Source organism: Panthera onca, chromosome E2, assembly GCF_046562875.1.
Source record: "Panthera onca isolate mPanOnc1 chromosome E2, mPanOnc1 haplotype 2, whole genome shotgun sequence".
Classification (NCBI taxonomy): domain Eukaryota; kingdom Metazoa; phylum Chordata; class Mammalia; order Carnivora; family Felidae; genus Panthera; species Panthera onca.
Window position 1 is genome coordinate 10,652,417 of NC_138353.1, and position 17,270 is coordinate 10,669,686.

Here is a 17,270-nt window from a genome sequence, read left to right on the forward strand (position 1 = left end):
TAACAGAAAAAGCATTTGACAAAATTCAACACTCTTCCATGGTTTAAAAAAAAAAAAAAACAACTCTCTGGGCACCTGGGTGGCTCGGCTCATTAAATGTGTTTTTTTTTTTTCAACGTTTTATTCATTTTTTGAGAGAGAGAGACAGACAGATTGCAAGTGGGGGAAGGCCAGAGAGAGGGAGACACAGAATCCAAAGCAGGCTCCAGGCTCGGAGCTGTCAGCACAGAGCCCGATGTGGGGCTTGAACTCATGAACCACGAGATCATGACCAGAGCCGAAGTCTGACGCTTAACCGACTGAGCCACCCAACGCACCCCAAGTGTCCAACTCTTGATTTTGGCGCAGGTCATGATCTCACAGTTCATGGGTTCGAGCCCTGCATAGGGCTCTGCACTGACAGTGCAGAGCCTGCTTGGGATTCTCTCCCTCCCTCTTTCTTTGCCCCTTCCCCATCCCCTTTCTCTGAAAATGAATAAATAAACTTAAAACTCTCAACACATTAGGAATAGAGGGAATATACCTCAACATAATGAAGGCTGTAAATTACAATCCCAGGGATAACATCCCATTCAACAGTGAAAGGTTGAAAGCTTCTAAGATCGGGATCATGAGAAGGATGCTCACTCTTACCAGTTCATTTCAACATAGTACCAGAAGTCCTAGCCAGAGCAATTAGGCAAGAAAAAGAAATAACGGGCATCCAAACCAGAAAGGAACAAATAAAATGGTCTCTGTGGATGCCATGACCTCATATATAGAAAACCCTTTTCTTCATTTCTACCAATACAACTAATCACTACATGTCTATTTTGTGTACTTAAAGCTATCTGCAGTAGACCCTTCAACAACACGGATTTGAACTGCACGGGCCTACCTACGTGTGGATTTTTTTTATAGTACTATAAAATTTATACAGTACTATAAATTTTTTTTACAGACATTATAAATGTCTTTTCTGTTCTTCATGATTTTCTTTTTTTCTACTTTAAAAAAATTGTTTTAATGTTTATTTATTTTTGAGAGAGAGAGAGCACAAGCAGAGGAGGGGTAGAGAGAGAGGGAGACACAGAATCTGAAGCAGGCTCCAGGCTCTGAGCTGTCAGCACAGAGCCCGACGCGGGGTTCGAACTCACAAACCACGAGATCATGACCTGAGCTGGGGTCGGACGCTTACCCATTGAGCCACCCAGGCGCCTTCTTCTTCATGATTTTTTTTAATGACATTTTCCTGTCTCTAGCTTATTTTATTGTAAGAATACAGTGTATAATACAATGAACATACAACATATGTGTTAACTGTTTATGTTATGAGTAAGGTTTCTCAGTCAACCACAGGCTATTAGTAGTCAAGGTTTGGGGACATAAAAGTTATACATGATTTTTGACTGCACAGGGGGTTGGCATCTCACCCCTGCATTGTTCAAGGGGCAAGTGTAGTTATATTCTGGAACTGAGTCTTTTTTTCTTTTCTAAGTTTATTTACTTATTTTGAGAGAGGGAGAGCGCACAAGCAGGGGAGGGGCAGAGAGAGACGGGGAGAGAATCCCAAGCAGGCTTACCAACTGCGAGATCGCGACCTCAGCTGAAACCAAGAGTCAGACGCTTAACTGACTGAGCCACGAGCCAGCCCAGGAACTGAGTACTAAAAAGCCAGTCTTCAGAATTTTTAAAGGAGGAAGCCATAAAGGAAGTAGAGCCACAGGGGGAAAGATTGCATTCTGCACTAGAAATCGGTTAAAAATCTCTTTAAATAGGGGCCCCTGGGTGGCTCAGTCAGTTAAGTGTCCCACTTCCACTCAGATCATGATCTCACAGTTCACGAGTTCAAGCCCCGTGTTGGGCTCTGTCCTGACAGCTCAGAGCCTGGAGCCTGCCTGGGATTCTGTGTCTCCCCTCTCTCTGCCCTTCCCCCACTCACACTCGGTCTCTCTCTCTCTCTCTCACAAGTAAACATTAAAAAATATTTTTTTTTAAATCCCTTTTGGTAAGGTGGTTCTCTTTTGGTCAATTTATTCTATCCTTGCAGTGTTATTTCAACAAAGTGGTCCTGGGCATAATCCAAGCATTCATAAACGGTTGCTACGTCCTGTTTCAGCAAGAAACTTGTAATTGTGCATAGCTTTCTTACATTAATATCTTACTGCTTTGGCAGTAATGGCAAAAATAGAATTTCTGTATTCTTAAGTACCATAAATGTTTGGTTTTGTTTTTTTTAAGGAAACATTTTCCATCTGATGAAATACAAAGCCCAAGTTTCTGCTAGTATTCATACTTGAACCAATATATTGAGGCTTGCTTCACTTAAATAAATATACGAATGAGGCCGCCAGTCAGTTGACTACACTGATCTGGAGGCTGAGGACCCAAGTCTGTGGTCCCAGGGACACCTGATGGACAGAAGTGCAGTGTGACCCCCTACCCTCCTGCAGGCCCCGGCAGAGGTCTGTCCCTGCCACCTCCTCCGGTCAGCTGCAAGTAACACTGACCCAGGAGGCATTTTGTTGAGCAAATCTGAGAAACCGTGAAAGACCGTATCCCGGGTACTTTCCTATTGTTTTCACAGCCCACGAATCGGAATCTATGTTCTATAAAGGTTGACACAGATTCACGTGGATTCTTGATCAGTTACCACCACCATCATTTGGGAGAAACAGAAACTCTCTTCTCCAGAAATAGGGACCCGCTGGGCTCATGTTTTAAATAGAGTGTTTTTTCCTTCATGAAAATGAGGCCCAGATGCTCACAGGGCGTCTCCCACACTGCTGGTAAATCGGGGAAGAGCCAGAAGAGGCTGCAGGGATGTTGCTTCTCCCCAGGGACTCAGCGCCTCCTTCTGGTGAGAGATTTAAAGAACACCAGGCAGGACCAGGGAGAGCCCTGCTGGCCGGTCTGGGAGCAGCCCCACCTGGGTTCTGAGTGTCTGGTTCTTCCTTTCCTTTATAAGAAATAGAGAAATCTGGGGCATCCGGATGGCTCAACTGGTTGAGCACCCAACTTGGGCTCAGGTCATGATTTCGCAGTTTATGAGCTCGAGTCCCACACTGAGCTCTCTGCTGTCAGTGCGGAGCCTCCTTCCGATCCTCTCTCCCTCTCTCTCTCTGCACCTCCCCTGCTCATGTTCTCTCTCTCAATTAAAAATAAATAAGCATCGGGGCGCCTGGGTGGCGCAGTCGGTTAAGCGTCCGACTTCAGCCAGGTCACGATCTCGCGGTCCGTGAGTTCGAGCCCCGCGTCAGGCTCTGGGCTGATGGCTCGGAGCCTGGAGCCTGTTTCCAATTCTGTGTCTCCCTCTCTCTCTGCCCCTCTCCTGTTCATGCTCTGTCTCTCTCTGTCCCAAAAATAAAAAAAAAATTAAAAAAAAAAAACAAAAAAAAACAAAAAAAAAAAAACGTTGAAAAAAAAAAATAAATAAGCATTAAAAAAAAAAAAAAGAAATAGAGAAATCCTACAGAAATACACAAGTAAATCACAATGTGAGGAAAGCTTCCAGGAAGGTTTGAGTGCTGAGACCTACCTTTCCCAAATTTTTATAAGCTTACGCGTTACAAAAATGAGTACACAACAGAATAGAAACATGGGGAGAAATATCCTTAGAATAGGAATGCCTCTCCTGGGAGCTGACTAGCTTTTAAAAGCTAGATCCGGACGACAATCCAAACCAGAGACTATGACTCAGGGGAAGGGAAATAGGTCCCAGAGAAAGGGATTCCTTAAGTCACTGACTTGCCTCTGAATGTGGTTTAGATCCTTCCATTGTTTGATTAGATTTTTCTCTCCGTTTTCCCAAGTGTTTAGAACTTGAGTGGATTGAGAAAGGGGGGAGGCAGGGAGTAAGATTCCAAAACCCCTTAACCCAAGCTTGCGGGGACAGTGCAGAGCCGGCTTGGGATTCTCTTTCTCTCCCTCTCTCTCTGCCCCTCCCCTGCTCACACTATGTCTGTCTCTCTCAAAATAAATAAATAAACTTTAAAAAAAAAATCTTTTAAGTGTTAAAAGAGAAAATTATAGCTTTGAGTTATACTTCATTAAATATTAATGTGATCTTCCTTGCTTTGCTTTATATTACATTTACCCCATGTATCTGTATTTATAGCTATGTATTCAGCTTTCTTTGTCTTTTTTTAAACAACCAGAGATATTTCACAGAATTTGTTTTATTCACATATTGTGATAACCAATGTGTCTGGTCTTATTTAAGGCATTTAACTTTTTTTCTACATAGTATGATTTTTCTTGGTTTTTTTTTTTTTAATGTACTTACTTTTCTTGAATAGACCGTATCTGTGGGTCTGTGTGTGCACGCGTATGCTCACACAAATGCACACGTCTTTTACCTTTTTTCTCCACTATGATTATTTGGAAACATACTATCTGTTCTTTTATTCCGTGGGTTTGCTATATACAAATGCCTCACAAAGGTAATAAAATACAGTTCTCCCTTTCTTTATCAATAGAAAATGGAACAGTAGCTATACCTCTTTCCTGACCTGCACCCATAATCTCAAACCCCAATATCAAGCTTTAAAATTGGAAAACTTTGGGGGTGACTGGGTGGCTCAGTCGGTGAAGCGTCCGACTTCAGCTCAGGTCACGATCTCACGGTCCGTGAGTTCGAGCCCCGCGTCGGGCCCTGGGCTGATGGCTCAGAGCCTGGAGCCTGCTTCTGATTCTGTGTCTCCCTCTCTCTCTGCCCCTCCCCCGTTCATGCTCTGTCTCTCTCTGTCTCAAAAATAAATAAACATTAAAGAAAAATTTAAAAAAAATTGGAAAACTTTGCAGTTATATTTACTATTTTAATTTATCCCAATATTTCAGTATTCTGTTTTTGAACATCTAATGATCAACACACTGATGTTCTGTAACCCATCAGTATCAGGCACCGTGATAAATTGGGGTCAATTCTCAGCTTCAAGGACTGCCCACCACTAGACAATCTGCCTGTGTTTCTTTTTTTTTTTAAGATTTTATTTTATTAAAAAAATTTTTTTTAATGTTTATTTTTCAGAGAGAGAGAGAGAGAGAGAGAGAGTCAGAGCACGAGCAGGGGAGGAGGAAAGACAGAGAGACACAGAATCCAAAGCAGGCTCCAGGCTCTGAGCTGTCAGCGCAGAGCCTGATGTGGGGCTCAAACCCACAGACCGCAAGATCATGACCTGAGCTGAAGTCCAATGCTCAACCCACTGAGCCACCCAGGAGCCCCTTAAGATTTTATTTTTAAGTAATCTTTACACCCCATGTGGGGCTCGAACCCACAACCCCCAGATCAAGAGTCGCACGCCCCACCAACCGAGCCGACCGACTGAGCCAGCCCCTGACTGTAAGTTTCCTAATTCACACAACTGAAGAGTGGTTTTGCATGGAGTCCAAAAGCAAGATGTGTAAGGACCCGTCCTCCCATCCTAACTTCCGGAAGGCTTACAGCAACTTGTGGAGTCCAAAACAATTCTGTGACACAGCAGGAATGTGTGAGATTAGCATAATAACAAGATGAACCAAATTGTAAGAAATTCAATTAAGCATCCAACCACCCACCTCCAGCATCCGCTCCGGGTGTGGCCTCCCCCCCCCCCCCCCCCCCCCCGCCCCAACCAAGTCCAACATCAACTTTTTCTCGTTTTAAGCCTTGCAAGTGACATACCTCTGTTTCTTGGTTTGTCTGTAAGGCTCCCTTCTTCCTTCTCATTTTTATGAGCTATTTGTAATTTTTTTTTAGGAGTAATGACATTTATGACCATTTCCCCCCTACCTTTGTTTTTTCTCTATTTTTTTTCACCCAGGCAAAGCAATACAATGTCCCACACCTTCAGTTAGTTTAGCTCATTAAAGTCCGTTTGGGATGCCTGGGTGGCTCAGTTGTTAAGCATCTGACTTCAGCTCAGGTCATGATCTCAGTTGGTGAGTCCGAGTCCCCCGTCGTCGTTTGAGCATGAGCCCTGCATCGGGTGAGCTCCAGGCCTGCATCGGGTAAAAACACGGGCCCCGGGTGAGCCCCCCTACCCTCTCTCCCTCCTTCTCTCTCTCTCTGCCCCTCGTTCACTTGCGCCCTCTCTCTCTCAAACCAATCAATCGATCAATGAATAAAGTCAGTTTGGGAAAACAATTTTTATTCAGCAAGATCTTTCTTTTTTTACGCCGTCTATAAATGTTACTGGACTAGTTATATCTTTGGGGCAGAGACTCATTAGGCTACTTGCTGGTGCTGAGCTGGCCTGTTTTACTTGCCACTTGCTCCCGCATTTAGATAAAAATAAGCTCTGATGAATTTTTCCCCGTGGCATGACATTTCTCTCTCAAGAGTTTTTGCAGAACACTTGTCCTGGTCATAATCCAGCATCAGCTACCTTCTATTTGCGCGCGGTCTCGAATTTCTGGCTCATCACGGGCTTTTTTCGGTCTCGGATTTTGAAACATCTGTTCTGGTTTATTTATGCTCATGGACCAATGCACCATTCCAAACCAGCAGAGAGCTTCTCTGAGCACAGGGAGGGATTGTGCTTCCCAAGCTTCCCGACCACGTGAGGCAGATGAGGGGGATGAAGATCGCAGATGGCATCTCCCCCTCGGGTTTCTGCCCCTCCCGAACCCTAGATTCACACCTGAGCTCCCTCCATCCTGAATGATGCTCCTGGCCAATCTCGTTCTAGGGCCAGATCTGAAAGCTCCGGGTTATTTTAGGTTTTGTTTTTCTCCGTCCTTTCTTTTTCCCTTTCCTTGTTGGAACTTAATATTCTCTTAATGAAATTCATCTCACATTTGTTGTTGTTCTTCCCCTGTAAATTTCCAGCTTCCAGACACGGGATGGATAGTAGTAATTCCAGTCATGTCCTAGGAAATGCTGAATGAGGACCCGTAGCAGGGCAATAAGATGAGTTCAAGGCCAGCCATGATAAATGAGAGTAACTTATTATTTTTTTATTGAAATGTTTATGTATTTATTTTTGAGAGAGAGAGAGAGAGGACAGAGGATCGGAAGAGTTCTCTGCGCTGACGGCAGTGAGCTGATGTGGGCGGGGCTTGAACTCAGGAAATATGAGATCATAACCTGGGCTGAAGTCTGACGCCCAATCAACTAAGCCAGCCAGGTGCCCTATAGCTCTTGTTTTTAGGAATGGGCCTAACATTTACTATCAGGACGCAGACACCTGTCAGTTTCTCTGACCGGAGCTGCTCCTCCCTGGTCCCTGCTCAAAGCAGCCCCTGCGCCTCACCCAATGCCCACCAGGGGCACTCTGGTCCCATTCATCCAGTCCAGACCCACTACCTGTGACTTGGGCTCACCCCTTGCCAGAGCCTCTCACCGTAAGGGATGTGTCCCTCTCCCACATCATCTGTGAAGTCGACATAGGCACCTGGAACCTCGAGACTGGGATGGGAATTTTACTCAGTTGGATCCAAGGGATTCAGGGTGCCCATGCTGAAAACGTGCGGGTGAACACACACACACACACACACACACACACACACACACACACACACACTCGCCCCTGTCTCACAGATTCTGGATTCTAGAATATGGGAGCCAGATCTCCCTTTATATACCTTCTCAGCACACCCATGATAGTATTAACCTCTAGCCCATACCTAGCAGAGAAATGAATCTGAGGAGGAGGAGGAGGAGGTGAAGACCACCCACTCCCTTTTAAGAGGGAGGTATGGGCAGATCAGCTAGAGATTGTGGCCTCCATGACACTGGTCATGGGGAAGCAAGAGGGATTTGGTGGCCTTGTCCTCCCCCAATACCTACACAGCATCCCACCAAGGCTGCCCCCCCCACCCGGGGCAAATCTAGACTGAGGAGGGGGTCTCCACTTAAAAGAGACACAGGTCCTGACCTCCCAAGAATCCTTCTCCATTTCTGCCCTAAACAGACGTCAAGCAGGGATGCTCATCTGTGACAAACCCCACCCCTGGAGGAGGGGACAGCGAGTGACCTTCATCTTAACCATGAAGTAATTCTGGGAGCCTAAGGCTGGGGCAGTATTGCTTGGAGCAGACTGTGGATGAAGTTTACACAGTGCTGCATGGAGTCAGAACTCATCCCCCCATCTCATGTGTGGCTGGCACAACACTAGGTGAGTGCCCATCGGGGACACTGGAGGAGACAGAGCTGGTGTGGCCCAAGCAGCAGGGCAGGTGGGTCCCAGCCTGGGCCCTCTGGGAGCCACACCCCACCCCGAGTTTCCTGGTCCCTTCTGGACTCACCTAGGGCTCCAAGTGGGCAGACGAGGGTGAGGGTCTAGACAACAAACGAGAGCCAGTGGGAGAGGAGAGGGATGGGGGGGGGGGGGGTCGATGGGGCAGCCGCAGGTCCACCTGGGATCCCAGCCTGAGGCAGGGGAAGGCTGTGGGGGTCTCTGTCCTCACTGAGGCTCTGGGAAAGGTTAAGAGCAGATCCAGGATGAAATCAAGTCCCCTGTGTTCAGGTGCCTTGGGATATAGGTCTCTGGCTGGAGAGGGGATGCATCTCTTGGGAGAGATGGGTTTAGTGTTCTCAGGAATGTGGGTATTTCCTGGGTAGGAGGAACGGGAAGAGGGTTCTTTAGATCAGGCGGCTCAGATGCAGTCAGGCTATAAAGGGGGCTGAGCTCACACGTGTTGCATTATGTATATGACCAACAGTAGTATTTAGGGAATTAGGGGGCTCCCAGCTGGCTCAGTTGGAAGGGTGGAGGAGTGTGAGACTCGTGATCTCAGGGTCGTGGGTTCGAGACCCATGTTGGGTATAGAGATTACTACATAAGAAATAAATAAACTTAAAAAAAATTTCAGAGGGTTAGGTTTGGAGTGGGAACCAAGAGAGGTATGGCACCGGGCACGAGTTTGGAAACTGAAGCAGGGATGTGGATGGGGCTGGGCCTGGGGGCGTGGAACGGGTGTCACTATGATGGAGGGAGTCTTCACTCCCCTCGTAGCCCAGGATGGAAATCGTTGAGAAGCTCAACCTAGGGTAGGGCCATGCTGCAGTCCGCCGAAGTCTGGAGCGGCCCAGGAAGCGAGCAATGAGTCAGTCTTGAGTAGCTCACACCTAAGGGCAGACCAGCCAATCAATCCCCTCCTAAGGAAACTATGTGCTTGCCGGTGATTCTCAAACAGTCTGCTGGGGAGCTTAGGAGTGGCCTGATCTGAACTGCCCAATCAGGTGAGTAAAGGCTGGGCCGGCTGGCTGCAAAACATTCCAGTCCCGATCATTCTCTTTCATTGGCCTACAGCCTCTTCAGAAGCGATGATCCCACGAAGGTGTATCTTAGGTAAGGAGGACCCCAAATCTCACCCCATCCCCCACGCAGTTCCCACACCCCAACGTCATCCCAGTCTCCTCCCCACCCCTGGCCAACTCGGAAGCATCTGTGACAAACAGCTCCATTCTTTTTTTTTTTTTTAAATGTTTATTTATTTTTGAGACAGAGAGAGACAGAGCATGAACGGGGGAGGGTCAGAGAGAGAGGGAGACACAGAATCAGAAGCAGGCTCCAGGCTCTGAGCAGTCAGCACAGAGCCCGATGCAGGGCTCGAACTCACGGACCGTGAGATCGTGACCTGAGCCGAAGTCGGACGCTTAACCGACCGAGCCACCAAGGCGCCCCAAACAGCTCCATTCTTTAACAAACCATAAACCTTCTGTCTGTCTGGGAGCCCAGTCTCCCCTTAACACTCGTCCCCCAGAAAGCCTCAGCAGCTCACAACCTGTTTGAGCTAGATGCCTTGCAGGGATAGCCCCAAACCAAATTCTGCACCTTTATTATTATTTTTAATGTTTATTTATTTATCTTGAGGGGGGAGGGGCAGAGAGAGAGAGAGAAAGAGGGAGAGAGAGGATCCGCGCTGTCAGCACAGAGCCGAGGTGGGGCTCGAACCCACGAACCATGAGATCATGACCTGAGTTGAAATCAAGGGTTGATCGCTTAACTAAGCCACCCAGGTGCCACCCCCCAAAATCCGTACCTTTAAACCATCCTAACCTGGCCTTCTTCCCTACTCATCTGCCTTCCCTGAGGATCCCACGGCCATTTTCCCCACCCCACTTTCCTCCTTGAGATATAATGATTTATAAGAAATCCGTATTTGATCATTCAGATAACCGAAACGTATTTCTCATGTACATTTGGTCTTCACAAATTCCTGAAAATGACTCAGAGCCATAAAGGTGAAAGGAAGGCGACTTTTGAACCCCACTGAAGCATGGGAGCTGGTAGCCAGGAGGACCAAGCAGGCAGACGAAGGAGGGGAACATTCATTCCCACCTTCCCCACCTCCTGGGAGGGGAGAAGGGCCAGAGACCGAATCGGCCAATGGCCAATGATTAATCGGTCATGATTATGCAATGAAGCCCCATAAAAACCCAAAAGGACTGGGTTTGGAGGGCTTCCAGGTCGGTAAGCAGGTGGAGACTGGGGAGCATGGGATGCCTGGAGAGGCTCAGGAACCTTCCCCAGACCTTGCCAAGTGCATCTCTTCATCTGGCTGCTGATTCATATCCTTTATCAGAGCCTTTAATAAACCGGTAACATAAGCGGGGGTTCCCCCAAGTTCTGTGAGCTGCTCCAGCAAGCCGGACGAACCTCAGGAGGTCACTGGAACCTCCAATCTGCAGCCGGTGAGTCAGAGGCACAGGTGACAGCCCAGGTGGGATTGTGACTAGTGTCTGCGGTGAGGGGTGGGGGACAGTCTTGCGGGACTGAGCCCTTAGCCTGTTAGCTGATGCTATCTCTGGGGAGACAGTGTCAGGACTGAGTTGAATTCTCAGACACCCGCTGGTATCTGAGAATGGCCTGGTGTTGTGTGGGCGTGAGTTGGGAATTCCAACTGGAAAAGAGCCCACTTTATTTTTCCCGTAGGAGTTCCTGTCTGCGTAACAATTTTCTTCCTCCAGGGTTCAAAGGCAGTGGCAGGTAAGACCAAGGAGAGAGAATGGGGAGGGAGGAAGCTGCCCTGGGCATCTGTCCCTCCTTGGACGCCCACCATCGGTGTCTCCACCAGACGCCCCCATGGGCTCAGGTCTGTGGCTGTGCCAGCCCGCCCCTCGGTGTGGGGACCAGGTCTACGACCCCTTGCAGCACTGCTGTAGCGATGACACCATCCTGCCCCTGAACCGGACTCGCCAGTGTGGCCCCAACTGCACCTTCTGGCCCTGCCTGGAGCTCTGCTGTCCCGAGTCCTTTGGCCCCAAGAGGTTTGTTGTGAAGCTGAAGGTCCTGGGTACCCAGTCCCAGTGCCCTTCGTCACCCATCTCCAGGATCTGCCCCAGGTAAAGGCGCCAACTGCTCGCGGCTGAGGGAAGGAAGCAGGGATGAGGGACACAGAGGGTTCTAGGGGGATCCCCTTCCTGTTATTTTTATCTCCGGCCATTTCTGGAAACTTCCCACTCTTTTCCTTGTCTCTGTCTCATAATTTCCTAATTTTTCTCTCTCTGCAGCTGAAGGAGCTAGGCGAGCTCCTTACAAAAATGGAATGTTTTGCATTTGCCAGCACAGACCCGCACGTATCACCAGCTTCCCGCCCTCCCCCCCCCCCCACCCCCGCCACAGCCCCCTGCAGGGTTGGCAGGAAAACAGAGAAGCCAACTGACCTGACCTGCAACCTGCCTGCTGGTCCCTGTGCTGCCCATCTTTGAACGCTCAGAGACTCCCCCACGACCTTCAACTCCTTGTGCCTCAGTCCCTCACCTGTAAAATAAGCATGTTACCCACCTCCTTGATGGACGTTTTGAGGAAGACGCGCAGGATTTGAGTATTAGGGTGAGCAGGATGAGATGGAAACTCTTGAAAAATCTGCATGTGTATTTTGAAATGGAGACAAATAAAAAATACAAATTAGCCAAAGGCCTGTGTAATTTAGAAAGCTCCTTCTAGAATATCAGATGGCTTAACGTTGCATACGTGTATATATAACTGAAACTTCTCATTTTCTTATTTTTTAATCTCTTCTGAATCTGAATAAAGGAAACCTCATTTAAAATGGAGTCTGGGGTGGCCGGGGTGCCTCAGTCGGTTAAGCGCCCGACTTTGACTCAGGTCATGATCTCACAGTTTGTGAGTTCGAGCCCTGCATCGGGTTCTCTGCTGACAGCATGGAGTCTGCTTGGGGCTCTCTCTGTCCCTCTTTCTCTCTCTCTCTGCCCCTCCCCAACTTGCACGAGGACGCGCGCGCTCTCTCTCTCTCTCTCTCAAAATAAATAATTACACATAAAATAAAATATAAAATAAAATAAAATAAAATAAAATAAAATAAGGGGCGCCTGGGTGGCGCAGTCGGTTAAGCGTCCGACTTCAGCCAGGTCACGATCTCGCGGTCCGTGAGTTCGAGCCCCGCGTCAGGCTCTGGGCTGATGGCTCGGAGCCTGGAGCCTGTTTCCGATTCTGTGTCTCCCTCTCTCTCTGCCCCTCCCCCGTTCATGCTCTGTCTCTCTCTGTCCCAAAAATAAATACAAAAAAAAAAAAAAAAAAAAAAAAAAAAACGTTGAAAAAAAAAATAAAATAAAATAAAATAAAATAAAATAAAATAAAATAAAATAAAAATGTCAGAAGCCCAGATGAGGAGGGGAGGAGAGGGGTAAACTTTCAAGCTATACCTCACAGAGTCCTTCGAAGAACCAACTGGAAGAAGCCCACCTCACTACCTCAGCAAGAGGAAGATTCTGTCCTGGCAACAGCCCAGCCAATGAGATGATCGCACCCCAGCCAATCAGAAGATCGCAGCCCAGCCAATGAGAAGCCACTACACTCAGAACTCCCAGTTTACTCCAATGGGCTTTTCCTTACAACAGTCCCTCCCACCTCCCGGCTTTCGTCTCTAAACCGTGGTTCTCCCCTTTGTTTTCTAGACTTACCTGTGGTTTAGCCATGGCTTGTGTGTGTCGAATTCCAATTCTCTGCTACTCCTGAAAAAAAAAAAAAAAATTGGGGGGGGGGGCTGGTAAAATAACTGATAAGTTTTATTTCTAACGTCAACATTACATATCCAAATGAGATGAGGTCACTATCTCAGAACAGACACACCCATGTTCGCTGTGGCATTATTCGCAATAGCCAAGATATCCATATCCAACAACCGAAATGCCCAACAGATAAACGGATAAGGAAAATGTGGTATACATTATAGATACAATGGAATATCGTTCGGCCATAAAGAAGAGGAAATCTTGCCATTTGTGACAATATCGATGAACCAGGAGGGCGTTATGCTAAGTGAAAGAATCCAAACAGAGAAAGGCAAATACTGTACAATATCACTTATATGTAGAACATACAACAACAAAAAGGTGATTTCGCAGAAAAAGAGCATAGACAGAATGGTGGGTGCCACAGGGTGGGAAGGGGGAGAAATGAAGCGCTCTGTTTTAAGAATAAGTTCTGTGGAGGTGCCTGGATGGCTCAGTCTGTTAAGCATTCGGCTCAGGTCATGATCTCACGCTTTTGTGAGTTCAAGCCCCATGTCAGGCTCTCTGCTGGCAGCATGGAGCCTGCTTGGGATTCTCTGTCTCCTCTCTCTCTGACCCTCTCCCACTCGTGCTGTCTCTGTCTCTCTTAAAATAAATACATTAGGGGCGCCTGGGTGGCGCAGTCGGTTAAGCGTCCGACTTCAGCCAGGTCACGATCTCGCGGTCTGTGAGTTCGAGCCCCGTGTCGGGCTCTGGGCTGATGGCTCGGAGCCTGGAGCCTGTTTCCGATTCTGTGTCTCCCTCTCTCTCTGCCCCTCCCCCGTTCATGCTCTGTCTCTCTCTGTCCCAAAAATAAATAAAAAACGTTGAAAAAAAAAATTAAAAAAAAAAAATAAAATAAATAAATACATTAAAAAAAAAAAAGAGAGTAAGTTCTGTGGACCTCAGGAACAGTATGGTGATGATAGTTAATAATATGTATGGCAACATGTACTTGAGAGTTGCTAGGGACAGATCTTAAGCAGTCTCAAAACACACACACAAAGGTTTGCTATATGAGGTGACAAGTGTGTTAATTATCTTTACCTTAGTTATCATTCCAAAACATAAATGTATATTGTGAAAATCAGTAATGACAAACCTCATTAAAATGGAGTTGGGAGGGGGCGCCTGGGTGGCTCAGTCGGTTAAGCATCAGACTTCAGCTCAGGTCACGATCTCGCGGTCCGCGAGTTCGAGCCCCGCGTCGGGCTCTGGGCTAATGGCTCAGAGCCTGGAGCTTGCTTCCGATTCTGTGTCTCCCTCTCTCTCTGCCCCTCCCCCGTTCATGCTGTGTCTCTCTCTGTCTCAAAAATAAATAAACGTTAAAAAAAATTTAAAAAAAGAAAAAAAAGAAAAGAAAAAAGAAAATGGAGTTGGGAGATGTGGGTAGGGGGAGCTCTCATGTCCAGCACTCATCGTCAATTGCACACCCAACAGGAAGAAATGAACTTGACCTTGTATGGTCTTGACCTTGCATGTGGCTATTACTCTTCCACTCTGGCCCAAGGAAGTTGCTTTCCTCGGCACCCCCAGGCACCAGCTCCACTAATGAGAAGCCACCACAGTTAGAACTCCCAGTTTCCTCCAAAGAAATTTTAATTCAGAAAGCCTTCTCGAGTTACCCCTTCTCTCCTTAAAAAAAGTGTGCCTTGGGGCACCTGGGTGCCTCAGTTGGATAAGTGACTGCCTCTTGGTTTCAGCTCAGGTCATGACCTCACAGTCTGTGAGTTCGAGCCCGGCGTCAAGCCCTGCACTGACAGTGTGGAGCCTGCTTGGGGTTCTCTCTCTCCCTCGCCCTCTGCCTCTCTCTCTCTCAAAATACATTAAATAAACTTTTTTTAAAAGTGCGCCTCTCCTTTGCTCCCTGGACTTGCCTGTGGCTTTCCCACAGCTTGTTTGTCTGGGATTACAATTCTCTTTTATTCCCCCCAATAAACCCATCTTTTGCTGGTAAAGTAACTGACAGCATCTACTTTTGAGGCTAACGACACCAAAAATGTTAACTTTGTGTGAGGTGATGAATGTGTTAAGTATCTTGATCTTGGTAATAATTCCGCACTACATTGTATATCAAATCATTGCGTTGTATACTTTAAACACATACATACGTTTGTCAATTATCCCTCAATAAAGCTGAAAAAAACCCACTTAAACAGGACCGTTTCAATGAACAAAGCATGACATGAAACATAATTACAAAGCAGCTTTTGTTTTCACACCTCTTTCCTTTTCGATTTTTTTCTGATTCTTCCCCCACCCCTGGATAAAAAGGTGAAATGCCATGAAATTTTCTGGCCTCTTTTATTTTTTTTTAATTTTTCTTTAATGTTTACTCATTTTTGATGCAATGCGAGAGACACAGTGCAAGCAGCAGAGGGGCAGACAGAGCGAGACACAGAATCCAAAGCAGGCTCCAGGCTCTGAGCTGTCAGCACAGAGCCCCACGCGGGGCTCGAACTCACGAACCGTGAGATCATGCCCCGAGCCGAGGTCGGACGGTCAGCTGACTGAGCCACTCAGGCGCCCCGAATGGCCTCTTTTATTTAATAAATATCCTCTTCTGACCAATTGAAAATGTCCAGAAGTATGTAAAAGTGAGAGCAACCATCTTGACTTAAGCTTACATGTCACGCTCCCTCCTAGCTCTGGCCCTCCGCAAAAGTGGAAGCCTGCGTACAAGGGACGTGGGCGCCTTTTATTTTCCCTAGCACGCGCTTTTATGCACCTCCTCCCAGTTTTCTGACTTGGTTTCCGAACCCACCAACGTAGGAGCTCGGAACCCTCTGAGCTTCACTGCTATCGCTCCCCAGGCTCCTACAGCGGTGGGTCCTCCTCCATCAGGACCATCATGGTGACCCAGCACTGACACTCCCTGAGCTTTGCAAATATTTAAAGCTGCTTCCTCCCCTTCTGGGTGCCTTCTGGCTTCTACCCACACACACATCTCTCACCTGAACTTCCTTCGATGGGGGGCAAGCGCCTCAATCCCGCTTGCGTGTTTACATTCCTTCTCAACCTTGCAAGGTCAGCAACCAAAATCCAGCGGCAGCTAGGCTGGCGGGCGTCATGCAGATGTCCAGGCAGCTACAGCAGAGGGGCCGCTGCCAGCCACGGAGGTGTGGGCTTATGCAAAGCGAGGGCTACTGCCTGGGGACCCCAGTGCCTGGATGGGGCAGACGCAGGTATGAGGGCCCGAACCTCACGTGTGTAACTTGGGATCTGTCTGGGTAAAGGGGTGCAGGCTGGCTCCATCCCCATGGGAGATGCACCTGTGCAACCCCCCCAGGAGGCAAAATCAGGTGCACTGCGCGCGGCACGACTCTCCCCGGACTCCAAGGGGCGGCGGAGCCCTGACCGGGCCCCGGGGCCGCCAACGGAAACCATTAAGGAGGATCACAGCCCCATGCGAGGGCAGTCGCAGCCACTAACTCAGCAGAGTCCCAGAGTCCAGGAAGCCCCAGGAGCAGCAAAAGCGACCGCGCTGCGAGCCTAACGGCGCGACCTCGACGGAAACATGGCGGCCCCCTCCGCCGCAGCAGTGCGCATGAGCGAGCTCTGCTGGAGGCGCCTGCGCACTGCGGCGCCGCGCCGCACCGCACGCTCGGCGTCCTCCCGCCAGAAGGAGGGACTGCTGGGGATGCTGGGCTGCGAAATCCCAGGAAAGGGTGCCCCGCAGGCCTTTTGAGTGACAGGGTAAATGCTATATGCTGCTGTGTTTGGTGCATTTTAAACCCGCCCTTGATCCCACCATTGGATGCTGTTATAACCCCTATAAAAACGAAATGACCCAAAACACAGACCAATCCAAGGCGTGACGAGTCCGTTGATGCCTCTTTGGATAGTAAGGTCCTGGTGATCTGTGTTACATTTGCTCATCCAAGTTCACGGTTGGGGCGGGGGTGAGTGCAAATAGGTTCAGGATAAGTTTTACCCCCTTCTCCTTGGGAAGTTGACCTCAGGCATGTTCTCTGGATACTGTTTCTTTGGAACCACCATGGTTTAAGATAAAGGCGTAGTGTCAGCTGTGTTATCAGGCAACATTGTTTATCATTTAAGAGCTCGCCTGATCCGCACTGGAAGAACTGCGACTATGTGACCGGAGTTAGAGATCCCTGGAAAAGGAATGACAGACATAGCTTTCTGGACACAAGGAAAGTCATTTTAGGCCCCCGGGGCCATCTTATGAAACAATGTAAGAATAAACAGCCAGGAGGTTGACTAATCCTATCAGGGCAATAAATCAGAGTTAAAACTCCCAGTGCTCATTCATATGTGAAGACAGCCTTGTGCACACTAAGGAGTAATCTTTGTGGGATCTAAGCCCTTTTGAGCACTCAGATACTAGACC

General features: G+C 48.0%; 1 protein-coding gene and 1 long non-coding RNA gene across 2 annotated transcripts; one reads left to right on the forward strand and one right to left on the reverse strand.

Annotated features, from left to right (window-relative positions):
- Positions 1-8,631: 8,631 nt before the first annotated feature.
- LOC132676123 (insulin growth factor-like family member 3) lies at positions 8,632-11,483 on the forward strand. Its single transcript, XM_078439657.2, has 4 exons — positions 8,632-9,251; positions 10,839-10,892; positions 10,981-11,248; positions 11,417-11,483. The coding sequence occupies exons 1-4, from the start codon at positions 9,227-9,229 to the stop codon at positions 11,418-11,420; spliced, it is 351 nt and encodes a 116-aa protein (XP_078295783.2). The 5' UTR covers positions 8,632-9,226; the 3' UTR covers positions 11,421-11,483.
- A 207-nt stretch (positions 11,484-11,690) lies between these two features.
- Positions 11,691-16,442, reverse strand: LOC144614719 (uncharacterized). The gene is made up of 4 exons (XR_013552752.1): positions 16,352-16,442; positions 15,874-16,085; positions 12,830-12,880; positions 11,691-11,771 (listed from the first exon to the last, which is right to left on the reverse strand). It is a non-coding gene; the product is annotated as an uncharacterized LOC144614719 (long non-coding RNA).
- Between the last annotated feature and the right edge of the window lie 828 nt (positions 16,443-17,270).